Raw genomic sequence first — 27,534 nt, 5'->3', positions numbered from 1 at the left:
TGGCGGTGAATGAGGGGTCGGGGGGAGGGCTAGAGCCCTGCGCATCGTATTTTTCACAGGAGTGAATACGAGCAGGCCGAGAGTATGTCATCATACATACTCGAGGACCTCCCCCTCCTAGTCCTTGGATGCGGCTGCATATGAGTGCAAGGAGTTATCTAATCACAGAAGTTCAGATCTAATTTGCTCCTTACAAAGGACAGAAAAAAACACAGATTCCGGCAGAAGCATAATACACACTTATAGGAGTACACTTGCCGTCAATACACAAATAAATGAACAGAAGTCCTCGGCAAGTCTGAAGGGAGCACAAATCCCAACAAAGACTTAATACACAATTATGTGAATACACTTGTCGCCAGCACACACAAAAAAAAAAAAGCCCTCGGCAAGTCTGATAGGAGCATAGACACTGGCCGAAACTTAATACACAATTGCAGAAATACACCTACTACTGCAGCATAAATTGATATTGATATTGATATTTTATTTCTATCGTGCCCGTACACAAGTGTTTCAGAGCGCGAGAAGGCAAGGGAAGGGAACAGGGGAGAACAAAACAGCGATCTTACTAGGCTCAGTGACATTGAGAACACGCAAGTGCATGGGCGAGGGGGAGGGGAAAAGTGCATGGAAGGGGGGAGAAGTGGAAAGTGCGAAGCAGAGGAGAAACAGATAAATAATAAATAAATAATAAAGGCAGCAAACAGTGGTAGTGCAGCCAGCAATCTGCAAGTGCTAGATTTAAGGTCGGAGACATGGTAGATCTGATAAGTGCAGGAAGAAAAGGGGGGGCTGTATGGGTACAGATACAGACCCCAGTGCAAGGGGTGGCCTGGAGGCAGTGCGGAAGGGTGGCAGGGTGAGCAGGTACCTGGGCCCGGAGGACAGAAGGTGGCCAAGTGCACGGTGCCAAGAGAGAACACATCAGCAGGAGAGAGGGGGAGCGAAGGCGGAAGAAAAGAGGAAGGTCTTGAGGTGCTTCCAGAACCGGAGATGGTTCTCCTCAAGTTTTAGAGTGGCAGGGAGGCTGTTCCAGAGGGAGGCCCCAGCCGAAGACAGAGATCTAACCCCAGCTTGTTTCTTTGAAAAACGACTGACCCTGAGGGAGTTAGAGGTAGAGGAGCGAAGAGCTCGAGAGGGAAGGTATTTGCAGAGGGATAGCTGAAGGTATTTTGGACCCAGGCCCCAGAAAGCCTTGTGGACAATGCAGAGGGTTTTGAATTTAATCCTTGCATCCACTGGGAGCCAATGGAGGGATTTCAGAGCTGGAGAGATATGATCCCAGGGCTTGAGGCCAAGGACAAGTCTCGCAGTCCTGTTCTGGATTAGTTGCAGAGGGCAGAGAGTAGAGGCAGATAGATTTAGAAAGAGGCTGTTACAATAGTCCAACCTAGAGAGAACCAGAGCTTGGGATACCATGAGCTTCTTTGGGAAGGAGAGGAAAGGCAGAGTACCTCTGAGGAGGTGCAGTAGGAAGTTTGACTTTTTAGAGACCTCAGAGATGTGGGTGGAGAAGGAAAGGGTGGAGTCAAAGATGACCCCGAGATTCTTAGCCTCGCAGGTGGGGGTAGGAAGAGAGCCAAGGGAAGCCGGCAAGAGAGTCAGGGGAAAGGATGGTGAAGGTGTGCCGATGAGGAGGATCTCAGTCTTGCAGGGATTCAGACAAAGATTATTGGCGGCTCATCAATCTTGAATGGCAGTTAGGCAATCAGAGATGAGAGAGGGAGAGGAGGGGGCCGAGGGCAGCCTGAAAATGAGTTGAGGGTCGTCAGTTTAGCACTGGAAATTTGAGAAGAAAATGGCAATGCAGTGGCCAAGAGTTGCCAGGTATTGGTTGAAAAGCCAGGGCGAGAGGTTAGACCCCTGGGGAACACCACAAGTAGAGAGGAAGATAGATGATAGGAAGGACCCAAGTTGGACCTGGCAGGGTTGATCAGAGAGGAAAGAGGTCAGCCAGGCCAGAGCCTGATCAGTGATACCCAGGTTTTCACAGAGACGGTTGAACAGGATGGTATGGTTGACCATGTTGAAGGCAGAAGAGAGATCGAGGAGGATGAGGACAGAGGGAATGTTAGAGTCAATGATGGAGAACAGATCTTCCCGGATGTTCAGAAGAGCAGTTTCCGTGCTTCTGGCAGCTCTGAAGCCAGATTGGTGATCATGGAGACAGCCAACAGAATTGAAATGAAGGTTAAGCTGAGAGATGGCCAACTTTTCCAGGAGTTTGCCCAGAAAGGGAGTAATGGAAATTGGGCGATAGTTAGCTGGCCTAGAAGGATCAGCTGTGAGCTTCTTGAGAAGAGGATGCACAGGAAGTACTTCAGAGGGGAGAGGAAGGATCCTGTGGCAAAGGAGTGGTTGCAAAAATCAGCAAGGGCCGGAGCGAGGGTATCAATGTGGTCCTTGATGGTTTTAGAGGAACAGGGATGAACCTGTTTTGACACGGCTTTCATAGATCGGACTTGTCTAGCGACCTCGTCAGGGGAGAAAAGAGGAAAGTACGAGAAGGATGGTGACTAAAGGAGGGTCAGCAAGCACAGATGGAGAGGGGAGGGGAGGGGGTGTGGGTGGAGATGGTGGACAGGATGTCCTGGGTTTTTTAAATGAAGTGAGAGGCAAGGGCATTGCAAAGAGCCTGAGAGGCAACAGGAGGGGTAGAGACTGCAGCAGGGGTGGCCAGCTCCTTGCAGATTTTAAAGAGTTTGGCGAGTTGTTAGATGCCGCAGAGACATGAGCTTGAATGTGGACTCTCTTCTTGGTGAGGACAGAGAGTCGGTATTGCCTTTATAGCAAGCGACAGGCCAGTTTGTCAGAGGATGAACAGGAAGTCCATTTCCTCTCAGCCGCCCTACACTTACGTTTAAGTGTACCTAGGTCAGAGCCATACCAGGAATTGCACTTGGCTTTGGACTTGAGAGGGGCAAGAGCATCAAGAGTATCAGAAATTGAAGAGTAGAGCAGAGACAGGGCTGTGTCAGGATGTGAGACAGCCAGAGGTGGAGGGGGGAGAGAATGTGACAGCAAAAGCCTCAACTGACACACGCTTCATGGGCCAGATGTCCGTAAAGGTAGGTGGCAGTGGCATAAAGAAATCAATACACTACGCCTGATGCCTTCTAGTCGGCTAACAGGCTAACAGGTACTCCGATGGCACCCCAGGTGTGTGCACGCAGGTGCGCGCGGTCTGTTGCCTCTGTAGGCAAAGGGGCATGGCCTAATGCCAAAAATATATGAAATGGTGTTTCCTGCAAACAAATAGGAAAGGAGTATAAATATGTGGTAAATACGTGGTAGTAGCCTCAGGCTAACTTCAGTGTCCGTATAAAATATGTGTTAGATAAGTCTATGAACTGCATAAACACAGTAACGAGTAGTAGTCCGGAAGGCACAGAAGACTCAGGAGACGTGCAGAGAGTTCCCAGGCGACACAGGCACTCCGATGGAACTTCGGGTGCGCGCGGCCCGTTGCCTATGTAGGCAAGGGGGCGTGGCCTAACACCAAAAATATATGAAATGGTGTTTCCTGAAAACAAATAAGAAAGGAGTATAAATACGTGGTAAATACATGGCAGTAGCCCCAGGCTAACCTCGGTGTCCATATAAGATATGTGTTAGGTAAGTTAAAGTACTGCATAAACACAGTAAAGAGCAGTTTATCTAGAAGGCACGGAAGACTCAGGAGATGTGCAGAGAGTTCCCAGGCGACACAGGCACTCCAATGGCACTTCAAGTGCGCGCAGCCCATTGCCTATGTAGGCAAGGGGGGGTGGCCTAACGCCAAAAATATATGAAATGGTGTTTCTGCATAGACACAGTAATGAGCAGTAGTCCGGAAGGCACAGAAGACTCTGGAGACGTGCAGAGAGTCCCACACTATTCAGGCACTCCGATGGCACTCCGATGTATTTCAAAATATATTTTTTAAAAAGGGGCGTTATAGTCACTATGGTCCCAGATAATGGACTTGGGTATAGGACCTCTTAACAGTATCTTATGCTTGTTTTAGGAGGCTTGACAGCATTGAGCTGAGTTTCTCTGCGCTTTAACTGCTGTCGAGCGGATGTCAAAATAGTTCAATACGATGCAATACTACTGACGGTCAGTATCCAGTCAGTTTGATGGTGAAGGCTCCCACAGGGTCGCGTCAGCATTCAAGATGATACATCTATGTCTTCCAATGGTTCGAGCAGCGGTCGAGTCAGCGGCATGACAATGGCTTCAGATGGTGAATTTGATGGCTTCTGGCAGGTTAAGTAGGCGCTCAAGTCAGTTTTTCCCGAGGTTAAGCCTGCAGATTGGGTTGCTCAAGAAAGTCTGCAGCAATGGGTAAAACCTGTGTTTGGGGGGTGTGAGATGTGACAAGTGGTTCATAGTTTGCTCATAGTGGCAAAATCAGCACTGTGGGTTCTGTGTAGGCTCAAAGGCATTGAGCATGGCTTGAAGGTGTATTGAGATGTGAAAATGGAGTCTAGCTTCTACTGAGCTTCTAGACTACTGTGAGTCCCACTTTTGGGGCTCTAAGTAAAAGTGAATCATCCATGCTCTGCATTCCCAGTGCAGGGAGCTTGGCTGATACCTACAGAGGTTCATTCACCTCCAGTGAGCATCCTGGTTCTAGTACAGTCATCTTTCCTGTTCCTCCTTCACTCCTCTCTTTGATTCCCAGGTTGCACTATTACTATTTCTCCAAAGGGAAGGAGGCTCAAGCTTTCCCTTTAGTACAGCATCCCAATGGAATGCCCTTCCTCCCAGGCTTAGAAATATCTCATCACACATAGCCTTCCGCAAGAAAATCAAAGCATGCCTGTTTATCTGAAGCCCCTAATACCTCCTCACTCCGTCCCTTAGGACTGTACTACACATACGAATGTGGTACGTTATGTACCATTTATGTAACCTGTCTCACTTACCTGTAACCTCATGCAGCTTTCCACAACATTGCTATGCCTAATGTAACCAGTAAGCAATGATGTGACAATGTAACTAAGTTTTTCCCTTATGTAACAGCGGCTCGATGTAACCTGTCTCAGTTACCTGTAACCTCATGTAACTTTCCACAACATTGCTACGCCTAATGTAACCAGTAAGCAATGACATGTCCATTTAACTAAGTTTCTCCCATTTAAATTCAAATAAATAAAATAAAATAAAATACTATTCATTGCTAAGGCACATCCCACTGCTGTACCTCAGGATCCTCTCCCCTCTTCTCTTATTATAAATGTCTATCCTCTGCTTCTTCCCTGTCTCACTTCTATGTTCAATACCTCACTCCAGTCCTCGGTTTTTCCCTTCTCTTTTAAAAACGCTACAATTCTCCTGATTCTCAAGAAGCCCCCCCTGGACCCCATACTTGCCTCAAACTAACGCCCTGTACCTCTTCACCCCTACCTCTCTGAGCTCCTGGAATGTGTAGTCTATTCCCATATTTCTTAACTCATTACTTCTAACTCTCTTCTTCCATGCTTCCAATCTGGTTTTCACCCTCACCACTCCACTGAGACTGCACTACTTTCCATCTCCCGCCTTGAAACACTTGTGTATAGGCGCGTTATAAATGCCATATCATATCATATCATCTGTGACTCTGTTCTTTCTGCACGCTATGTTAAGCGCTCCTCACTTGTAATTCTCCTTGACCTGTCAGCTGCTTTCAACACTGTTGACCACTCTCTTCAACTCACCTCCCTTTCCTCTCTTGGATTCTCTGGCTCGGTTCTCGACTGGTTCAAATTGTATTATTCGGGACTTTTCTATCCTGTGCAAGCATCACCTCTTCCCCTTCCCCACTACATCACAAGTGTAGGTTTTGTGCCCTCTTCTGTTTTCCCTCTACACCTGTCCCCTTGCTTCTATTATCTCCTCCTTTGGGGTCTCATCATCTCTATGCTGATGACACCCAGCTATTTCTTTCTTTGTCCTCCTTTCCTCCTTGATCCATGCCACTCTAGCATGCTGTCTTCTAGCCATCCAATCTTGAATGGCGGATCACTACCTAATTCTTAATTCAGCTAACACTGAGGTCTCTTCTTTCCTGCCTCCTCTATTCTCCCCTTCCCAGCCTGCCTATCTCTTTTTGCCCTTCATCTCTCCCTATTTCAGCAACAGCTTGTAATCTGGGAGTTTATCTTGACTCCTCTCTTTCCTTTATTCCCCACATCTCTTCTTTTTCACACTACCGCCAAGCTCACTTGTTTAATATTTGCAAGGCTCAAACCTTTTGTTCTTTTCATGCTTGTAAGCTTCTGGTTTCCCTTTGGTCTCTGCCTTTCCCATCTTACTCCTCTTAAATCCTTTTACAACTCATCAATCCGCCTCTTCTTACGGCAATTTAACTTTCTTTGTCTTGTATTAAAATCCCTGCAATCTTTACCCTCCTTATCTCTCCTCTCTGGTTACTTTGTATTCCCCTGCTCGATCACTCCATTCCAAAAAATGTATTTGTCCTTGTGAAAATGTGTCCCCTGTGAGAAACCTGAGGTTATGCTCACTCCTACTCCCCCTGAATCCTCTTCTCAGGTGGCCAGGCAAAGGCCATCGCTACTGGATCCTGACCCTGGGGGTGGAGAAGCAAGGGAGGATAACCTGGGTGGATGGTCCTTGGGAATTGGAGTGGGGTACCCACATGCGAGACATGATTTCCCCCTTCCCTACTGACGACCAACCTAACCCTCCCCTGGCCTTCATAGGCTACTGTAAAACCTCTCCTCTCCTTTCCCCACATTTGACAGTACTAGGACAAGGACGAGGCGACTAAGAGTAATGAACACCAGACCTTCATTTTACCACTCTGGTACTCAGACGAAGAAGATACCTGCAGAGTGCTTGGAAAGTCAGGCATGTCCCTTTAACTATGGTCAGATGAGCCCAATTGGGAATCCACACCTGCAACCTGTTAAGTGGTTGCCTGTGTATACAGGTAGACCAGTGAAACAGCAGAGAGCAAAATGGAGGCTTTTGTTGGAGAGACCAGCAGGAAACTGGTATCGTGAGGAGGTAGCCATGGTGGGACCTGAGAGGAAGCCAGGATGCTAGCCAATGTCCCAGACAACCTGTGGAGCCCACGGCAAGTCAAGCATTTGGGCTGCCACAGGTATGAGATCCTCTCTCACCCAGAGCAAGCAGCTGGGGCTGCGAACAAGGAAGGAGAGAGAGAGTATGTTGTCCGCATCCATGGAGGAGAGCAGAGCTGCCGGCGTGTGCTTTGAAGTGCCTGGAATGCGAGCAGTTCTTGCGGAGACCAGCCCGCTCGCTTGTGAAGCAGAATAGAAGCCAGAAGAAACTGGAGTGCAAACGGGTCTCGCAGAGGCTAGCCCGCTCACCTCTGAAGCAGTACAGAAGCCGCACAGCTGCCAGAGGAGGAACGCCGAGGGCCGGTGAGTGGAAAGAGATGTCACTCAAAGCCGGGGGCTCTTATAGGGGCTATGCATGAATACCAAAGTACCGTATGACATATATTGACTTCCGCATTGAATTAAAACCTGAAATTAAGTTAAAGTATATATATTGAATCACAAACCGAATGAAAACTCGTAGTAGAGTTAAATCATGCACATTGAAAATCAAACTGAATGAAACCTTGACACAAAGCCGCAACTGCACATGTTGAATGTTGAATTGAATGAAAATGTATAAAGCAAAACTAATGGTTGATGAAAGCTAAAAGGGGAGTGCACTTTTTAAAGCAGCCTACTGAAGAGAGCGCATGTGTGAGAGAGTGATAACAGAAAGGTGGGGAAGACATAAGACCCCCTCAAAGGGAACTCTTATGAATGGATACAGTGCTACAAGGCCAAAGACTGGCAAGAAGTGTGTGACACATGATGGCAAAGCCAAGAGGCTAATCAGGAGAAGCCAGGCTAGTGTGAACATGTATATAAAGCCAAGAGGCTGACAAATATAAGCAAATTGAAGGTGAATTTGGACACTGGGCAGATACAGAAGAAGCTGTGTGGGCTGAAGAGCCTAGGGTTTCTGGTTGCGCGACCTGTGATGGGTGGACCCTGTGGTCTGACAACTGTGCCTAGACCAGAGAGCCCTGAATTGTGAAAGCCAAAACATTGTGAAATATATCAAGAAGGAGCACTATAAGTAAGCTGGCGATGCATAACCGAAGGAGGGTCAAGTTGGCCTGGAGTTGTGTTGAACTTTGAAAGACTGAAACAAATATCAGTTGCTGCACTGAAGTCTTGGGAAAGGGAACCCAGAGACCTGAGGAACTATAAATGTTGTCTTGAGGACAGAGCCTCAAGACCCTTTTCTTTTGAACTATGATGCTTGGAACTCGGGGAAGGGAACACCGAGGATTGTGCGGAACTGTATTTCCTTGAACTTGAGAAAGGTAATCTTGAGACTTTTGTGGAACTTTCTTGAACTTGGGGAAGGGGAGCTGAAGAGGAAGTTAAGACCTGGAAGAAGCTCAGACTTTGTGTTGAGCACCATTTATTTGATTATTGACTTCCCTACATGTTGTTTAGCTTTAGTTGTGAGGGAAAGGATAGGTTTTGGACACAGACAGACTTTTAAGTTGAACTCTATGACTTAGACTTTCCTTAGTTTCGTTCAGATAGGGAAATGCCACCTTAGCATAGGGCATGTTATGCCTTCCACTATCCTGACTTTTGCTTTAATAAACCATTTTGTTTTGAACTTTGAATCTGTCGCCTGTGTCTTGCTTCATGATGCCTTCACACCTCCCTGTGCTCATTCCCGTTGCCGCTCGTTCGCCCTCCTACCCCTGTTGCATTGGAACACACTCTGACTCACTCAAAATTTCCTTTATTCTTATCCTTTGTTTTGCTTCCTCGTTTGTGACCACCTTCTGTCCTCTTAATTTGGTGTTATATTGATATGTCCATTTTTCAGTTATTGTACCGTTGTTGATTAACTTTGTTCAGCTTACTGGCGTATATCGCTCTAAAAATAAAAACAAGTACAAATACAAATTGTGCAGTCAGCATTTGAGCCCTTGGTCCACAGCAGTTCACTCTCACTGTCTCCAGGGAATAGTCAGGGGACAAAGTACTCCTCTGCCTTGTGTGTCTTCTGTCTTCACTTCTATGGCAGAGGACTCTGGACTGGACGGCACCCCCAGCAGCAGTCCAGAAGCGTATTGTTGTTCTCCCTGGTGTTCAATGATGAATCAGGAAAGAATCGGAGATCCCTTCCTTACAAAGGCAAAATGCCACAGATGATTGACCCAAAGCGATTTAGAAAGAGGCTGTTGCAATAGACCAGGCTAGAGGGGATTGATTAATTGATTATTTATTATGCGCTTATACACAAGTGTTTCAAAGTGTGCAAGAGGACCAGAGCTCTGGAGACAGTGAGCTTCTGGGGGAAAGTAGGGAAAGGAAGAATACCTCGGAGAGGTACAGCTGGTAGTGTGACTTCTTAGAGATGTCAGAGACGTCAGAGATGTGAGGAGAGAAGTTGTATTTATGTTTATGTATTGGAAGGAAAAGAGATGTGTTGTATTTGTGTTTAAGTATTGGAAAGAGAGATGTGTTTACAGAGTGATATCAGAGCGAATGATGTCATGAGTGGAATGGATACATGTGTAAGCCTCGGTAAGTCCCGCTTTGCCGCGGGTTGCTCTCCAGCGTTTTTTCCTTTGGATACTGTCTGCTGTTGATTCTATGGACTACAAGCCCCAGCAGGCCTTTTCTTGCAAACTACTGGGCGGGGCTATATAAACACAGTCGCGCGCGCACCGCACGTGCGCACCCGTGTAAGCCCTGGTAAGTCCTGCTTTGCCGCGGGTTGCTCTCCAGCATTTTTCCTTTGGATACTGTCTGCTGTTGATTCTACGGACTACAAGCCCCAGCAGGTGAAGGAATACGCAAAGAAGCATTTAAAGTGTATATTTTATTGAAAATAGACTTTGACACGACTTTCTTTCTATTATTCAGGCTTTTTCTTGCAACATACTAGGCGCGCGCACCTGTGTAAGTCCCGGTAAGTCCTGTTTTGCCGCTTCGCTGCGCTTGTCGTGGTGAGTGGCTAGTGGTTAGTTTGTGGGTTTTGTTTATAATTGTCTGGCTATCTTTTATTCTTTTGAGGAATTGTGCCTTTGAACTCATTTGACTCAATTTCACTATGAAACGAGGCATTACTACGTTAGAATCGGGCATGCCCGTAGTAAATGCCTTGCATTACACCAATGGTGAAAGTTTTCCCCACAATTCACCACTTTGTCCAATTAAAAAATCCTGACTAATCTCTACTCCCCGCATGGGCGTTGTGAAGCCTATAACAAAAGGTAAAGCTGAAATGTTGTCTGGTATGGACATTCGACCATTTTGCCGAGATGTACGTCATGTGGACTCTTTTGACCTGAACAATGTTAACACCTCAGCCGTTTCAGTCTGTTGTATGGAAAAAACAATTGCTTCAACAACTTGTCAAAAAAAAGATGCTTCATATGGACAACCTGGCAAGTATGACGCTGCGGACGAGGGGACATCTGGTGGGACAATAAAACATGTACCAGCGACCGTTCCTACGGTAACTTTTGCAAAGGAAAATGTGTACTTAACAGATAGTATTTTGTTCAATAATGTGCTAACCGGTCCTGTTGCTACATCTTTTAAAGCACCTGATATGTCTGTTTTGTCTGCTAATGATATCCCCAACTCTAATCTGTCAACAATATCTATTTCAGGGGATATGGCTGTAATCGATCTAGATATGAACGCTTCATGTTTTTCTGCACACACTATTTCTGAAGTCTCTATATCTAAGTCTCCGATCCTATTCACAAATATTAGTGTTGCCAATTCAGTGGAAAAAATGTCATTTTTTGCTTCAACACCTCGAAAAATTGGGGGCCATTCTTCTCCTGTTGCTGATCTAGTTGAAACCCAAAATGTAATCACTGGTATTGCTTTGACCTCAATGAACACTGCTATTCTTTCATTGGCCAAATTGTTTGAAGTCTTGGTTAATAAGGTCGATGTACACTCTAATCAACTTCATCAGATATTATCTGGGCAACTTACAATCTCAAATAAACTTGAAACCTTGAGTGGCCCTACCATCTTGCCCACTATTAAAAGGTCAGTAGGTTCCCAGACTTCTCTACAATCTGATGTGCCCCCGCAGAGTTATCAGAGCATTCTGTTTATATCAAATCCTATTATTGAGCTGGCAAATGTTGTAAATGAAGTCGTGGCTGATCAACAAAAAAAAACAAATTATGCTCTTTTTGGTGACATGTGCACAAATGTACTTGATATGCCTGTAAAGTTGGGGCACAATAATGGTGCCCTTTCCAAAATATTTAAAAACATCAAATCTGTGGCTAGATGTTCATCTCAAATCAAATAATTTGTTAAAAATCTTTCAATCCCATTAACAACTACCAAAATTGCCTCAAAAGCCATAGCAAAAAAATACTTGCTTCAGTCGCAGGCCAAGAGGGCTAAGGCCTTGCCAGCATCAAGTCCCCATGTTACGGCTTATAGCCCCCTAAATGACTTGATAAGTGCTGCTGTTGATGTGCCCAAAGATATTACCAAAAATCAAACTGCCAATGTTTTTTGTTTCAAACCTCCGTTGGCCCCAGAAGATCAGAGTTTATTAGATCGTCGTAAAGAAATAAGACTAGCTGTGGATGAATATATGGCTTCTAAACCTGCTCCAAAGAAGCTGTCTTTTGCGCCAGGTGAAACGGTAAACATGCATGAGTCCAACACACCCGTTGTACAAAAAATGCAAACAACTCGGTTACAAGCTTCCGGCAACATTCACTCAATACAATCTGTGACACAGGCCCAAATTCAGAACAAGATAAATGTCCCACTAACTAATATCGTGGCCTCTAGTGACATGGAAAAATTGATTCAATCCACATTACTCAAGTTTCTTGAGGCCTCTGCTTCAAAAAGCAATGAGCTTGGGTTCAAGCATTTACATCCTCATGATTTTCGCATTTCACCAAAACAAAAATCATTGACTGTGTGTGCCAAGCAACCTGCAGTTCACTTTTGACTATTAGATGTAGGCCTTATCCTGCCCAGCAATATAACTTGAATCAAGCATCAGTTCTATCTATATTCAGTGAAATCCCCGAACTCGATGATATCGGCACCATCGACATTGAGCAAGTGGAGTTTACTGACCACTTAAAATGGTCCTCTGTGAATTTATGGATAATTTCGAGGGTCGGAGTTAATACGATCTGGGCTGTTAAGTCCCAGCTTTTTGACCTTGGATTTATCCTTCTGCCAAGTTCAGATTCTTTAAAATGTACATCATCGGAAACACTGAATCAAATCCCACAACAACATATAAACAAAAATCAAGGTACTTGTTCTCACAAATGCAATTGTGATTCAAAAAATATCCAATGCTAACATCCTGTTCTTCCGGAAACTATTGTGTCCTTGATTAGTTGGAATTCTAGGGGGTATAGGCATTTATTGGACAATCAGGCCATGCATTTGTTAGATCATGATGTAATCTTTTTACAAGAATTTTGGCTCACTACCGTCCCATCGTGGAACAATTATGATACCCTCTTGATTCCTGCAGTCAAGGGATTTTCTGGGCGCCCAGCCTCTGGTCTATTAACTACTGTTAAGCAGACTTCAACCCTAAAGGTAGAACCATGGTTTTCTCCGAATGCTTTCATCCAAATGACTAGACCTGCTGGACCAAATTTTTCATCTGCTCTCATCAATGTTTACTGGAGCCCTTTGGGTATCACTGATGACAGGTTTCTGGAATCTGTGCACAAAGCTTTGGACAGCCATTTGGACACCATTATCTTAACTGGTGATCTGAATCTTAATTGTTTGGGCCCAAATTGAAAATCGGAAACACATCGCCTTGCTAAATGGACAGGCTTTGTAGAATCCAGAAGCCTGTTTGTGCTAAATGGCTCTTTTCCAAAGGATATCCCGCCAAGGACCACATGTCATTGAGCCTTTAGCAAGGGAATTATTGATTACATTTATGTCAGCGCAAGTATGTTGAATAAAGTAACATCTTTTCAAGTAATTGACACGGAAGTGAGCGATCATAACGTGCTTAACGCGACTTAGCTCCTTAAATCTAATGTGGCACAAGAGAAACCCTGTTATCTCGTGGGTTCTTATAAAGTAAATACAGCTAGAAATGGATTAACGTGGACGGAGTCGTCTTTGAAAGTGTTGAGGTCATGTTATGACGCCCAACTAAAGTGTAAAGTTGCTTGGAAACAAAGTCCAGAGGTAGTTTATCATGATTTAATGCAGCTTTTTCAACCAGCCTCAATCACTCATGAACAAAAACAAACACTGCATTCGCATATTTTCCACCATGAAATCAGAACCGGGAAATCCTTGGTTCGGGCGGAAACGAGGGAAGCCTACAAGCTCCCCTGTGATAAATGAGCAATAGTCCTAACTCTTATTAAAACCAGATACAGAAATTGGTTAAGAGGGATTCAGGCTAAATTATACCAAAGTGATGGAAGTAATATGCTAAAACTATTGGCTACTAAAAACTCTGCACAATCGTGGAATATCATTAATCAGGCGACTGCAGGCCATCAGGTGGCGGTTCAAACTAATGATGTGAGTGAAGAGATGTGGGTCCAATACTACTCTAAACTGTATGCTGCTCCCCCGGAGGATCCAAGTATACATAAGCTTGAGCTTCAACCTAAATTTCATCTATCTTTTGATAAAGATGGCCTCATTACACAGTAGGTGGTAAGGGTTTACCGGTACCGGTATTTTACTGGTACCGGTAAATCCTTACCGCCTTACTACGAGGTCCCTTTGCGGGTTGGGGAATTTAACGCCTGCTTTTTGCAGGCATTAAAAACCAACCCGCAAAGGGACCAGTGGAGCTAATTACGGTACCGCAATTTGCAGTACCGTAATTAGCGCCTTCCCCATTCCCATAGAGCCCTATGGGGTAAAAATGGGAATGGGGAAGGGCAATGGTGGAAGGGGGAATTACCGCCCTGCCAACCTTGGAATAGGGCGGTAATTCCCCTTTCCACCAAGGCGGTGCCAGTATTTTACCGGCATGAACCATGGCGCTAATACCGCCATGGTTTACCGCCTACCGTGTAATGAGGCCCATATCTTGTTTTTCATTAATCAAGCCAGTCAGTCTAGAGCACCTGGCCCGGATGGGTTGTCAAACACACAAATGAAGCAATTCCCAGACATTTGGCCTGATATATTACAGCTTATGTTTGAGAATATTCTTTTATCTAAAAAAATACCGAGGTCCTGGAAACAATCCATCATTATCCCTATCTATAAGAAGGGTGAACAGGCCAATCCAGCTAGCTACAGACCCATTTCCCTGTTAGACGTCCCTGGGAAGATCTTCTGCCGCCTAATTTTGAGAGATATGAATATTTGGACTAAAAATTGCTTTAAGAGAGATCCATTTCAATCTGGATTTGTGAGTGGTCTTGGCACTCTCCCTAACATCATTACTATTAATATCCTCAAAGCTCAGTATGCTCGCCGGAAACAATTTTTATATTTCGCATTTATTGATTTCCGGACAGCATTTGATTCTATAAACCGAGACCTATTATTTCAAAAGTTAAAATTGCTTGGCTGTCCATCATCTCTTTTGGCACTAGTGATCCAGTTACATACGGAGACCTCTATGCGTGTTACACTATCCTTAGAAGGTATCCTGTCATCTTCTTTTTCCACTTATTTGGGTCTCAAGCAGGGGTGTATTCTAGCTTCCATATTGTTTAATCTTTTCATTTTTGACATGGGAAATTCATTTCTTAGAATTGTTTCTGATGCCCCTGAATTGGGAGGTCAGCGTATATCTTGGTTGTTGTACGCTGACAATCTGGTCTTAATATCACAAACTCCCAATGGACTTCAGAATTTATTATCTGCCCTTTCTAATTATGTTGAAAAGAACCATCTTATAGTCAATTTGAATAAATTACATATTATGGTTTGCAGACCGCAAGGGAAATGCAAAATTAACAATGGTACTTGGACCATCCGACAGGAACGGGTGGAATTAGTCTTAGAATACAAATACTTGGGGCTTATGATACAGAACACGGTGAGTGATAACAAATATTTGATCACTTTAAAGTCGAAACTCTTGAATTTGATCTCACAGGGTAGAATCCTTATTTATAAGTATGGGAAATTTATCCTCAAACATCTTTTAATGTTCTATGAGCAAAAAGTAATTCCCATACTCCTTTATGGTGTTGAATCCAAGTTGTATATGAATGACAAAACATGGATTAAATTAGAGGCTTGTTTTTGGAAAAAGGTTTTACATCTTCCAAATTGCTCACCCATGCCTATATTACGATTTGAATTAGGCTTGAATTCACTAGCCTTTAGAGTTAAGTGGAGGATGTGCTCCTTCTTTCGTAAGTGTTTGTTGAGTTTGGAAAATAATAACATCCTGAGCACGGTTGCCCATTATTTGTCCTCCTCAAACCATGCTTTTCCACTGAAATGGAGCAATCTAGTTCTGAACACACTGGCAGAAGCTGACATATCGTTATTGCTCTTAATTGAAAATACAGTCCGCGCTAAAACAAAGTACTATCGTTGGGATTGGATACAAAACTATGAATCTTGTTTAAAATACAAAGATTTCAATAGTAATGACTTCGGTAATAAGCGGATGGGTCAAGTGGCAGGCTATTTGTTGAAATGTCCTTCTGGGAGTGTACGGAATACATTTTTGCGTCTTAGACTAAACTTATGGCTAACTCGGGAAATACTGGCTGGGCGCAAAATTATTCCTGCTGACATACATTTTTGTCGCTTTTGTGAAGCCCCTTCTGTGAAGGAAACCTTACAGCATTTGATAATATCTTGTGTCAATTTGAATGGACAGCGTGCCAAATTCTTTACTAATCTGTTGAGATTGCATGAGGATTTGGATGAAAATCAGATATGGAGTATTCTATTTAATAGCATGAAATTCCCGGTGATAAAGGCTTTAGTGCACTTTCTTGAAGCTATTTTGCCATGTGAAATCAAGGTGCAAAATTAACTGTGAATATTATTTGCAAATATTTAAAGTTTATTATCATATATTTGAGAAATGAATTGTCTACGTTTTTAATCGTTTTTATTAATTGTTCATTATTTGAACTATTGTTTCCATTATGTTTATTGTTTTATTATTGAGTTTAACTGGAAAGTGTAATATTGGTAATAATTGTTTTATATTTTTGAAAAGTTTATTTATTCAGCTATATCAAAATAAAAAAAAATAAAAAATGGATATATGGATGTAGAGTGTTAGTTTTGTGCTGGCTCTAAGGTTCCACCGAGAGCAGTTGGAAGAAGGAAGCTTGGGTGGTGGGCACTGGTGGGTCCAGCACTTACAATTGTATGGAACCAGTAACTTATAAAGAAGCCTATTAAAGATACTTACCTGAAAACGTACCTCAGGAGTATTGGGGATCACTTTACTACAAAAACCAGCTCCTCCGTGGTTAAAAAGGGCAGGTCCTTTTACAATTGATCAGGAAACTGTTGATTTGCATGACAGGGTGGGGGTTGTGTGGCACACACATCCATGAATTGGCGAGTGGGTTGGATTAAAACTGCCAGGTAGCCTCAAGGTAGGCTTAGCAATGTGGTTAAAACTCATCCAAGTGACTAACCTGTCTTTTAATGCTAATCACACCTCACCTGGGAGAGTGTGATAAATGGAAAGATTGATGCTGAGTGGGAACAGGTGGGGTAGGAGGTATGGAGAATGCAGGGAAGCAAACAGTAATGCGAGGGATGCAGTGTGTATGACCAGCCGGTAAACACGATATGCACTGTGCTTATACATGCAGCTGGTGATAGCAGCACCGCATTCCCGTCTGGGGAGAGGGTGGATGAAAGGATGCACTCCACATCCAGAAATGGCAGGACATACCTCCATGACTGGATCTGACAGCAACGGAAGTATGAAGCGGCTTGAGAAAGAAAGGGGGTGTGTGGCATCGCCACGTGACTCACTGGTTTCTAGAATGTGGAGTTGGAACGCGGGAGCGAGGTGGAGCACAGATTGAGGTGGATGACAGTGGGGAGCTCTAAACTCAAATAAATTACTACTAAACACTACTGTGATCATTCTGAGGGTTGGGGGGGGCATTTTGTCAAACATCTCTAACAGTGATTGGAAACGGGTTTCTACTTTGACCCCTTCATGATGTGGTAACTGAAAGTTTGTGAACTCATGATGAATGAACAGATGACCAGTCCTCTGTCTAACATAAATCTCACTTTTTCTCCAGCAGTGGGGTAAAATTGTGGATTCTCCTCTTGTCTGCACCCCCACCCCTGTGTGGGGATTTGAATGGTAATGTAGTTTGGTGTATTTTAACCTGTAAAAGGAAGATCTGTTTTATTTGAGCTTTGGTGGGCTTTGGGGGAGATGTAGAGACACGGAACTTGTTTTTGGGGTATGTTTGATAGTGAGCAAACTGGAGATATCGATGACGTTTTGCAGGTAGATATCTGTGTACTTCCTTATTCTGCAAAATAAACATTTTGAGAAAAGGATGTTGCAAGTAACCTCAGATTTGTATGACCTTTGGGTACTCTATATAGTCGGCGAACTCTGCTGTGATTTGCCATTCCATTATAACTTATAGTTGTGAGTATTTTATCCCATATTTCTTTTCATGACCAGAATTGCTTCCAAAGTCCGGATTTCCCTACTGTGGCATCACAGTGTAAATTGAAAGATATAGACATCAAACGAGTGAATTGTCATTTCCTCTGCCTCCAACGAGTGGTCTCAGGATGGAGGAAAGCAGAAGATGACACATTCTGTGGCCCAATGCCTACGGTGTCACTGTGTCAGACCAACAACTCATCTGTCAGGAAGTTACTCCATGTGTTGGAATCACAGGGTGGCACACACCTGGGAGAGAGAGGCTTGGCGGATCTCTTGGGACAGCTGTGGTGGTTTGAAAGGGATGCAGCCGGCACATACACAACATAAATAGGGAAGCCCTGAAATTAAAATCTGGTTCGGAGTGCTATGGGTCTCATTGTATTCGAAGTTATACCAAATAAGCCAGAGTCAACCCATTTGACCGTAATCTGAAAAACCCAGGTATTGGCAATTGGTCTGGGATTTGAGCTGTTCCGAACATTATCAGGGATTCGGGCACAATATGTTTGGATTAATATAACTAGGGTATGCATAGTTCCATTTTGGGATAGGCTTTTTGGGCATAGGCAGAGTAAGAAGGCAGTTGAGCGAATACATTTTACTTAACGGAGAGACAGAAAATGCATAGGCTTTAGTAGAGAGAGAGTTAGAAAATTAAAATGGGCTTTTGTTGAGTGACATGTAGAAAATTAAAATACTGAATAGTTGAGGTAGAGATAAAAAACTGAAGTAGGTTAGGCCATCCCTTTGTCACTATGACTACCTCCCAGTAACCAGCTTGCATGATTTAAATGTGCATGGAATTTCTTGTGAGTGTGAGGAGAACACCACCACAGATCTACTTGGAGGCAGACAGGAGATTACATTTTGCCTGGAGATATGAGAGTGTATTCAGTGGCTGTAACTGATGCTAGGAAGAGTTTTCCACAGCCTTTTAGTTGAGAAGGTCCCAACCACAAGATAGAGCAAAATCCCTCTATGGTGTAGCAATGGCAGAGCAGTCTTGTATTCTCTGGCGGGAAGTCTGTTAACTGGTGGATGGGTACAGTTAGTCCCAATAGATAACACAGGAATTTACACAACACGGATGCCATGAAAAATATAAACTCTTAATTGTTGAATTACACATTAAGCAACTGCAAGTTCAAATGGTTCCATGTCTTTACATCAAATGTATTTACTGTGCTGGCCTCTCCCGTGCACTAAATACATCAATGCCCTCCCTTCGCTGCTTGTTCCCTCCACGCCCCACTTGCTCGAAGGGGGACTTCTCACTTCACCCCATCCCCTATCTCAACACCGATGAAGGGGGTGTTCCAGCCCTCTTCCACCGCCATTCCAACTAACACCTCCCCCTTTCCACGCTTACCCTGATCCTCAGCCATGGGGCAGCTTCCTTTTCCCGAGCATGGAATATATGACGTTCCTGGCCCTGCCATCCGAACGCCCCTTCTGTACCAAGACCTTCCCACTACCCTGCCCCAACAAATACCCTTCGGAACCTCCTCCCGAAACGTGTTACTTTGTTGCGTTGCAAGTGTGGCGAGGCAAAGACCTGTACTGCACTTGCAGTGCGGCGAAGACATTCCACCGTTTCAATAAGTACTTTAGAGTAGAGCACAATAAACTGAAAAAAATAGGGTACATATGGAAACATGTAAGGGCCTTAGTGTAGAACCTCCAGCCCCTAAAGATAAATGTAAGGCCTACACCTGGTGGCAATCCCTTTACATTATAATACTAAGGGCAGGAGAGAAAAGGGGGACTGTAGACACAAGCAACATTCATCACATCAATACCCACAATGCCAGTACAGGAACCAACATAGTATTGCCCACAACCGCTAATACACAGTCAAGCAGATAACCACAAGTAACTCATATGAAGTGTAGCATCTAGAGTCAGTGAATGGGCTAAAACAGAATGCCAACACAGAGGGCCACTACACGTTAGATACCAGATAGTCCAACAGCAGTACTCGGCCAGAACATGACCCGGCATATTCATAGAATTACATGTGTAGACATATTCTAAAAAACGGAGATTGTGAACTTAATGAAACTGAAAATGTTAGAAGGCATTGAATGGCGAAATACCAAAATCACCAAAAAAGGCCTTGGCACTGGGGGTGACACCCCAGGGGCGCAGAAAACAGAAAGAAAAACAGGAAGAGAGGTAACGAGTAGCCATACCATAATGTCTCTTAAATACAATACAGAAAAAACAAAAAAATCAAGTCAGGCTCAAAGGTTAAACAGTGAGGAAAAATTTGTGCTGGGGAAGAGAAGCCAGACTGAGGGAATTATAGATAAAGAGCAGACGAGGATGGTTCGTGCCACACTCCACAACAGATATGTCTTCAAAGCGCGACACATTTGGATAATTGGTCAGACAAGACGTTCGTTATTGCTACATATAACTATTAATGGGGACCAGATGGAAGCCAATGGGAAGAAGACACTTTGAAATGTCCATGCAAACTATTGGTCAGATAACCTGACCAATACTCAATACTTTAGACGGGGCACAGGGCCCTGGTGCAAGGAGGGAGCAGCCACGGATCTTTCTTTGCATTGTGACGTCTTCAGTGACGCAGGAAATTAGAAGACTCGTGGCCAATAATGGGTGATGATGGAGGATTCCAGAACAGTTCTGAGCGAAGGCCGGACTGGAAAGGTCAGGGTGTGAGGCGCTGTAATGTAGAACTTATTTTAATAACGTAGTTTGCTTTGTAAGGGAGCCTGTGGTGTCTCAACTTTATTCGTTCCTTAACACGCTTCCTGTTCTTGCCGGAAGGGGTGATTTGAAAAACTAATGTAATGATTTAGTTATAAAACCAATAAAAAACATATCAATAAAACATATCAATAAAACAAGAATGTGCCTTCTGCTTTGTCAAGTTGCCCTTACAGTGTTGAAAAATCGCTTAAGCTCTTTTCAATTATTTAAGGGCTGGTATTATTTTCGTTGCAATGGCAAAAGTCAAGGAACCAAGCAAACAATGTAATCTCTGCATTATTCATGTATTTACCGCAGGAAAAAGAAGCTGCATCTGCAAACACTGCGGGAGTGGTCCGAGTTGCAGAAGATGACGCCGCGGGAACGGATGCGCCTGCGCAAGCTAAACGCGGCCGACGAGAAAGCCAAGAAGATGAAGTGAGTTCCTGCTGCCGCGCGGGGCGGCGACTGTGACGCAGACGGTATTTCCCGAATACCGCCCACTTCACCGTCCACCCAGCTGCGAGTTGGGCCAAATACTGTTGGAGGTTTTCTAAGCAGCCCGTCTGCGTATTTATGCCAGCACTTGGGAGGTGGAGGATAACATGCCAAATTGGCAGCGTCATTGTTAAAACAACTGTTTTACTGCACAAGTGCTTCCTTTCAATACAGTAAAGCGTTTCTTGAAAATGAGGCTTAGTAAGTGGGTGGAAAGCTGGGTGTCTCTGATACTCCCTCTTACCACCTTCCCGATGTGATGCATAAAAGGGTCATCATTTAACCTTGTGTGCATTAAAAGTAGTGCTGGGAAACATTACTGCCCGTCATCCATTTTCACCTTCACGTTGAAGTATATAATGAAAAAAGATTGAATAAGTACTTTTGTTGGTTACCGGCGGAGGTGGTGTCCCCCCGAGGTATTCCAGAAATGCCACTTCTGCCAGTAGTAAGCTGTGAATTTGGCAAATATTCGAAAATCTAACTCTAAATGAGGCCTGTATGGACAATGGGCCACATTACGAGTTGGGCGGTATTCTGGTGGTTAATCCACTGGAAATACCGCCCAACGGAATTACTGTTCCCGCCACTTGGTCTGGCGGAATCACTGCCAGATTACAAGTGGCAGTGGTGCAGTTAATCCCCATTTTGTAAGAGTCCATTGGACTCTACGGGGCATTTTTGCCAGAATTACCGCTGGTAGAATTACCACCGCTATAATACTGCCGATTTTGCCGAATTTCGACATAACGTGAGTGGGAGGATTTATCTCCAGCATAATGCTGGAGGTAAATCCCCCACTCCAGGGCCATACTCTTAGTATGGTGGTGTAGGGAAATTGTGGGGAAATTGGCAATAATTTTATTACAGCCAATTCTTTCCCGCACCGTCATACTTGTAATGAGCCCCAGTTATCTGTACTCTACTGTCGTTCAGATCTTGGTGCATGATACTTTAGAGGCAACTTTAGATGTTTGCCTCCAGGAATGTCATTTGGGGGATGCCAGGAGTCGCACCTGCGACCCCCGAGGTCTCTCCCTTGCTACCCGAAAAATCTTTTTTTTTAGACAATGTTTTAATTGAAGTTCCTGGGTTTTTGCCAGCACCATGTGGCTCTTTGTTTCTGGAGTGGCTGGATTTCTTGTTCAGGCCTCTTAACAAAAAACAGGGGGTTCTAAAAGTGTAACACTTTGAGCAGTGACCCTAAATAAGAAACAATAGGAATAACACATAATTTGTCTTGCTAGAATTCTATACAATAATGGCTAGACTCATTAAAAATAAATTTCAGGCACACTTCAGTGGTGAGTCACTGATTTAGTCTGTTTTTAAACACCTCAAATTCACAATGCAGGAGTAGAATAAGCATCCATTTCGTACTATGTCAAGCCGGTCAAGTGGCACAGCGAGTAGAAGCGCTCGCTTTGACATCCGTGCAGAGCCTGGCGGGGCCAAACTCAGCCTTTCATCCTTCCGAGGTCAATAAAAATGAGCACCACACACCGTAGCGCTATATAAATGCCAAATTATTATTATTATTTATTTTGCAAGTTCCAGTTATAGCATGTTTTTTACTGCCGTTGTCTCTGTTACGATCATCACAAGACATTCCATATCGGTGTCCTTTGTCACTTCACAAAATCCTTGTTCCTAAAACCTTGTGGACAGTGTAGACATGTTTGATTATAGCATATAAAGTGGCCCTTGATTTCATTGTGCCACAATTAATGCTTTGTTGTAATGTGTCTATCTTTCCTATCTCCATGGCATGCTGTTTAGGATGTTTGTTTGCATGCATGAGGTAACGAGTGCCCAGAGTACGGGATACTGTGTGAGTGCGCTGCTTTCCTTGCGTTACTCTAAATCCTTTAATACACAGTTACGAACCCCCCCAATGGTATGTATTTTGCCAACCTCTGAAGCCTGAAAAGTAGATCCACGCAAGCTTGACATGTGGCCAACTTTGCACCAGACCTGCTGATAGGCTGGCCTGCTGTTCGATCTCAGTTACCAGTTTAATGGTATCCACTACAGAGTGTAATTTGCTTTCTGACTTTGAGAACATTCAGATATGTAATTGCTCAATTTACTATAGCATCTAAGACAGCTATAGTCGGTAAGATAGCTCAGTGGGTTAAGCATCCGCTGCTGCAATGTGTGTGTGATCTGCAGGTTGCAGATTGATAAATGAGTACCAACACAGGTTTGGTGATATTGTATGTATATTTGTTCTATATAGAGCGCTTAAGCGTAACTGCTATATAATAACACATCATTATCATTTGGCCTTGGACGTCTGCTTGCATTCACAGTAATTTGGTAATATGAGCCTAAACACACTGATATTAACAATACATATGGTAATTCATTCTTGTATGAAATGTATATCACATTACAGTGATATCATAACTATATTTTTCGTAGTGTACTTAGGCACAATCCTATGTGATGCCACTTCCTGTTTTGTCAAGGGGTGAAAGGCCATGTTCCATCGCTGCCCATGATGCCACTTTGGGGTGGGGGAAAATAACACCACTTCCTGTGATGTCATCAGAGGTCAAGGGTCATGTGGTGTCACTTCTGCTACCCCCAGCCTTTTGGGGAAATGACGTCCCTGTTTGCCTCCCTGAAAAGCTTGGCTTTCTCTGACCACCAACCTGCTGGCAAGTTAGACCTCTATTGCTCCTAATGAGTTATGTGTGTAATAATGTTTATTCATCAATGTACTGAAACAGTCTTCCTATCATCTGAAATTTTGAATTCAGTGCTACCCTTTGTGATGATGCTTCCCTCATAACTCTTGCTATGCGGTCTGGATGCTGGGGGGGGGGGGTGTATTGCTGTGCACAGCAACCACCGGTCACCCATCCAGTTCTCTCTCTCTCTCTCTCTCTGATCTTTCTCATCTACCTGCTACAGAACCTTCCTCTGCTGACAGTGTCAGCCTTGCACGAGGTCACATTCCATGATACACTAACCTTAGCCAGATTAGTAAACATAGTATGCAATACAACAACTCCAAACCCCACAGTGCTTTTCCCATTGAGTGTTAAAAGCCTCATTGACCTCAGGAGGGTTCATTATCGTGGGATAACGACTTGATGAGTACAATCCTAAGAGATAACTGCATATGAGGGTCTATGACATTTGGAAGGTTTTTGGCTGAGGGGTAGATTCTTGGTGGGTTGTCTGCTGGATATTATGTACGTACCTTTGGATTTAAAATCAATCTGCAATTTAAGGATAAAAAAGCATTCCTTTTCTACCCGATGGCTTCAAAGTACTTCTTTGGATACCGGCTTCTCATTACAATTGCCTTTCCATCCCTGCCACCCAGGTTTCCCAGTTATGCCCCCCTCTTGAATGAGGATGGGGCTCACAGTTTTTCACTGCTGTCTCCAGGATAATGGTCAGCACCATTTAACGCGAACAGCTGGTGTTGACAGCAGCACATTCCTTATTCAATATATATATATACATTCTCTGATTTCTTCAGAGGGACCGTCCGCCATGATCCTGCTGTGGCACAGGCCACAACGACGACGCTGCCGCAGTTTCAAAGAGACATTACTCTGGCTTGACGCAGAGGATACTGACAGACCCCACAGCTGTTCACACAATAATGCAAATACGACAGGAGGCAGCAAAGGGAGGGGCAGGTTCATCTCCTTACAGCTGTACAGAAATGGGTTGGGAAACCCGCATGGTATCCCAGTCCCAAAAATGTAGCCCCTGAGCACAGAAACCTCACGGTTTTCTAGGGTTTCACAGAATGAGCCTTACACAGAAAACTGGGTTATGATGCATTTAGTTGGCTACAGTAACAATGGACTTCCTAAGGGTGCCTCCTCTGGCATTGCAGGGCGCTGCTTTACTGCACCATTTGAGATCCGCACAATTTCCGCTTTCCTAGACACATGTTAGACACTACCTCTCATAGGATCATTCCACAATACGCATGCCCACGTGCTACTCTGGCTTCACAGCATTCTTGACCGACCTACATTGGTAACGCATACCCCAGTAACAGAGTGGTGTTGCGATGAATCTGAGCGTTTCCAAGCCCCGGACTGAGCCTGGCGTAATAGGCTCACTGCCTGATGGCTCATGTGTGTGTGCCATCCAACCAGCACTCATTCCACGCCAACTCCCCCAATCATGGCAGTGGCTCCTCAATGCATCCAATGAGGTGGCTGCGACTTAGCTTGGTGCATAGCTCATGTACTCCAGGACCCCATATAATGAAATACTGGTAGCTCTGACAGTTCCCCCCCTTTGGTGGTATCACGCACACGTTTTCTCCTGTGCTTTATTTTATAACTCTCGTTTCTGTGACAACCCTCGTGCATTCTTAATGCTTCCACCCTGGTTACATTTGCACCCCCTGTGCTGAAGATCCATAGTCAGGATTGTTCAACAAGTGGGGCTTGAAGCGAATGTAGTTATGCCCACATAAAGGGGATTTGACTCAGGCGAACATGTGGAGTGACCAAGGCGGGTCAGGGGGGTTTTCTCAAGATTTTTATTTTAATGATTGCTCACAATGGTGAATTTTACAGGCCCGCCTCCAGGAATTTTCATCTGGGTGGGCCCTGTTTGTGATCGGGGGCAGGGGGGTGGAGGCAAGCATTTCCAGTGAGATTGGGTGTAGGTGCACCCTAAACACATTGAGCCAGATTTCCCAGATCCATGATCCATCAAAAAATGTCTTTCCTGGATCCGGAAAAATCCATTCGTACCCTTCACTTTGTTCAGTTTATTGGACTGCTTTAAGCAGCCTGAATTCAAAACCAGGTTGTTAGGACCCGGGGTAAGACACTTACCCCTAGGAATACTGGAATGTCTGCTCAGGATGCTTGTTAGGATTGCACTCCTTGACAGTATTAAGGCAAAGGGATTCATGGGCAAGGCTGACAGGGGGCCCCGGGTAGGTTGGGTATGAGGGTAGAGCTCAGGGTAGCTAATGGCTGTCACTAGAGCGACAAATGTTACATGCTTTAAGTAGTTTTGCTGATAAAGTGATTTCTCCAGGATCACTCGATTTGTTCAAGTGGGAAATCTGCTCACCCCCTCCATCCGTACATCCCTTCCAAAATGAAATGCTCTCCAGTACTCTTTCCAAAGTGTTCTACTCTCCTCTTCCATCCACTTCTTTGTTCCCTTCCATAAAGTCCCACACTACTTTGAATTTCCATTCGCTATTCACGTCAGCTTCCCTCCAAACCCACTTCTCCATAAGGAAAGCTATTGTCAAAGCATGACAAATGAACAACTGTATACTGCAGACCCCTGAACAAAACCCTGGGAGGTGAATCTCAATTAATCATGCCCTAAGAACAAAGGTTATTTATCTTTTTTTAAATAAATGCTATTCATGAGTTATAAAAACAGTAGAGAGAAGGAGAGGTCAGAAAAATAGTGTGGCACATCAATGTACCTATCTTCCTTTCCCATCTGCTCCTCCCTTTCTATTACCCATCATTCTGAGCAGGTCAGCCCTCCATAGCAGAAGACCCTCTGGGCCTTTTGGTCATTTCCTTTGCTTTTTTCTTTGCCCACCAGGCCCGCGTGGAGCCCTCGTCTTCCCGACCCCTTGCTTCCCTATTCCCGCCTCCCCAGCCCTTCCACCTCACCTGATTGGTCCTGACACTTCCCCTGCTTCCTGGGCCTGACGACCCTCCTTGCTCCCTGCCCGCACTTTCCATCCATAACAGAAGACCCTCTAGGCCTTTTGGTCATTTTCTTTACTTTTTTATGTACCCCCCAGGCCCGTGTGCAGCCCTCTCTTTCCCAACCCCTTGCTTACCTAGTCCCGCATCCCCAGCCCTCCCACCTCCTTGATTGGTCCTGATACTTCCCCTGCTTCCTGGGCCTGACGACCCTCCTCGCTCCCTGCCCGCACTTTCCATCGTGCTGAGCAGGTGAGCGCTCCATAGCAGAAGACCCTCTGGGCCTTTTGGTCATTTTCTTTGCTTTTTTCTGTGCCCCCCAGGCCCGTGTGCCGCCCTCGTCGTCCCGATCCATTGCTTACCTATTCCCGCCTCCCTAGCCCTGCCACCTCCCCTGATTGTTCCTGACACTTCCCCTGCTTCCTGGGCCTGACGACCCTCCCCGCTCCCTGCCCGCACTTTACATCGTGCTGAGCAGGTGAGCGCTCCATAGCAGAACCCCCTGGGCCTTTTGGTAATTTTCTTTGCTTTTACTGTGCCCCCCAGGCCCGTGTGCAGCCCTCTCCTTCCCGACCCCTTGCTTCCCTATTCCCGCCTCCCCAAACCTCCCACCTCCCCTGATTGGTCCTGACACTTTCCATCCCAAAGTGGCTGAGCAGGTGAGTGGTGGGCCTGTGAGACCCTCCGGGCCTCTGTTGAAGTCATCTGGGCTCTGTTGTGCCTGTTAGCCTCCTCTCCCACCCCCCACTCCATCGCGGCTCCTTTTCCTTCCTCGCCCTCCCCTACCCGCCCACCCCCTGTGATTGGCTCATCCAGCTTCCTGGATGGCTCTGTGCCTCGCTGCCCTGAACACCGTACTCACCATTCCAAAGTGGCTGAGCAGGTGAGTGGTGGGCCTGTGCGACCCTCCGGGCCTCTGTTGAACTAATCTGGGCTCTGTTGTGCCCGTTAGCCTCCTCTCCCACCCCCGCTCCATCGCGGCTCCTTTCCCCTAGCCGCCCAGCCCCCATGATTGGTC

At 44.9% G+C, this 27,534-nt stretch overlaps 1 protein-coding gene across 1 annotated transcript in view; it reads left to right on the top strand.

Annotated features, from left to right (window-relative positions):
- Positions 1–27,534, top strand: part of NEK11 (NIMA related kinase 11) — a 1,698,151-nt gene that overhangs the window by 1,060,920 nt on the left and 609,697 nt on the right. Inside the window, exon 10 of the mRNA XM_069648723.1 lies at positions 20,668–20,787. Within this exon, the coding sequence (XP_069504824.1) occupies positions 20,668–20,787 (120 nt within the window). The remainder of the gene's footprint in view (positions 1–20,667; positions 20,788–27,534) is intronic.

This window comes from Ambystoma mexicanum, chromosome 2q (assembly GCF_040938575.1).
Source record: "Ambystoma mexicanum isolate Mex_15411 chromosome 2q, UKY_AmexF1_1, whole genome shotgun sequence".
NCBI lineage: Eukaryota > Metazoa > Chordata > Amphibia > Caudata > Ambystomatidae > Ambystoma > Ambystoma mexicanum.
Note: the sequence above shows the minus strand (reverse complement) of the source record. Positions and strands in the feature narration are given on the sequence as shown.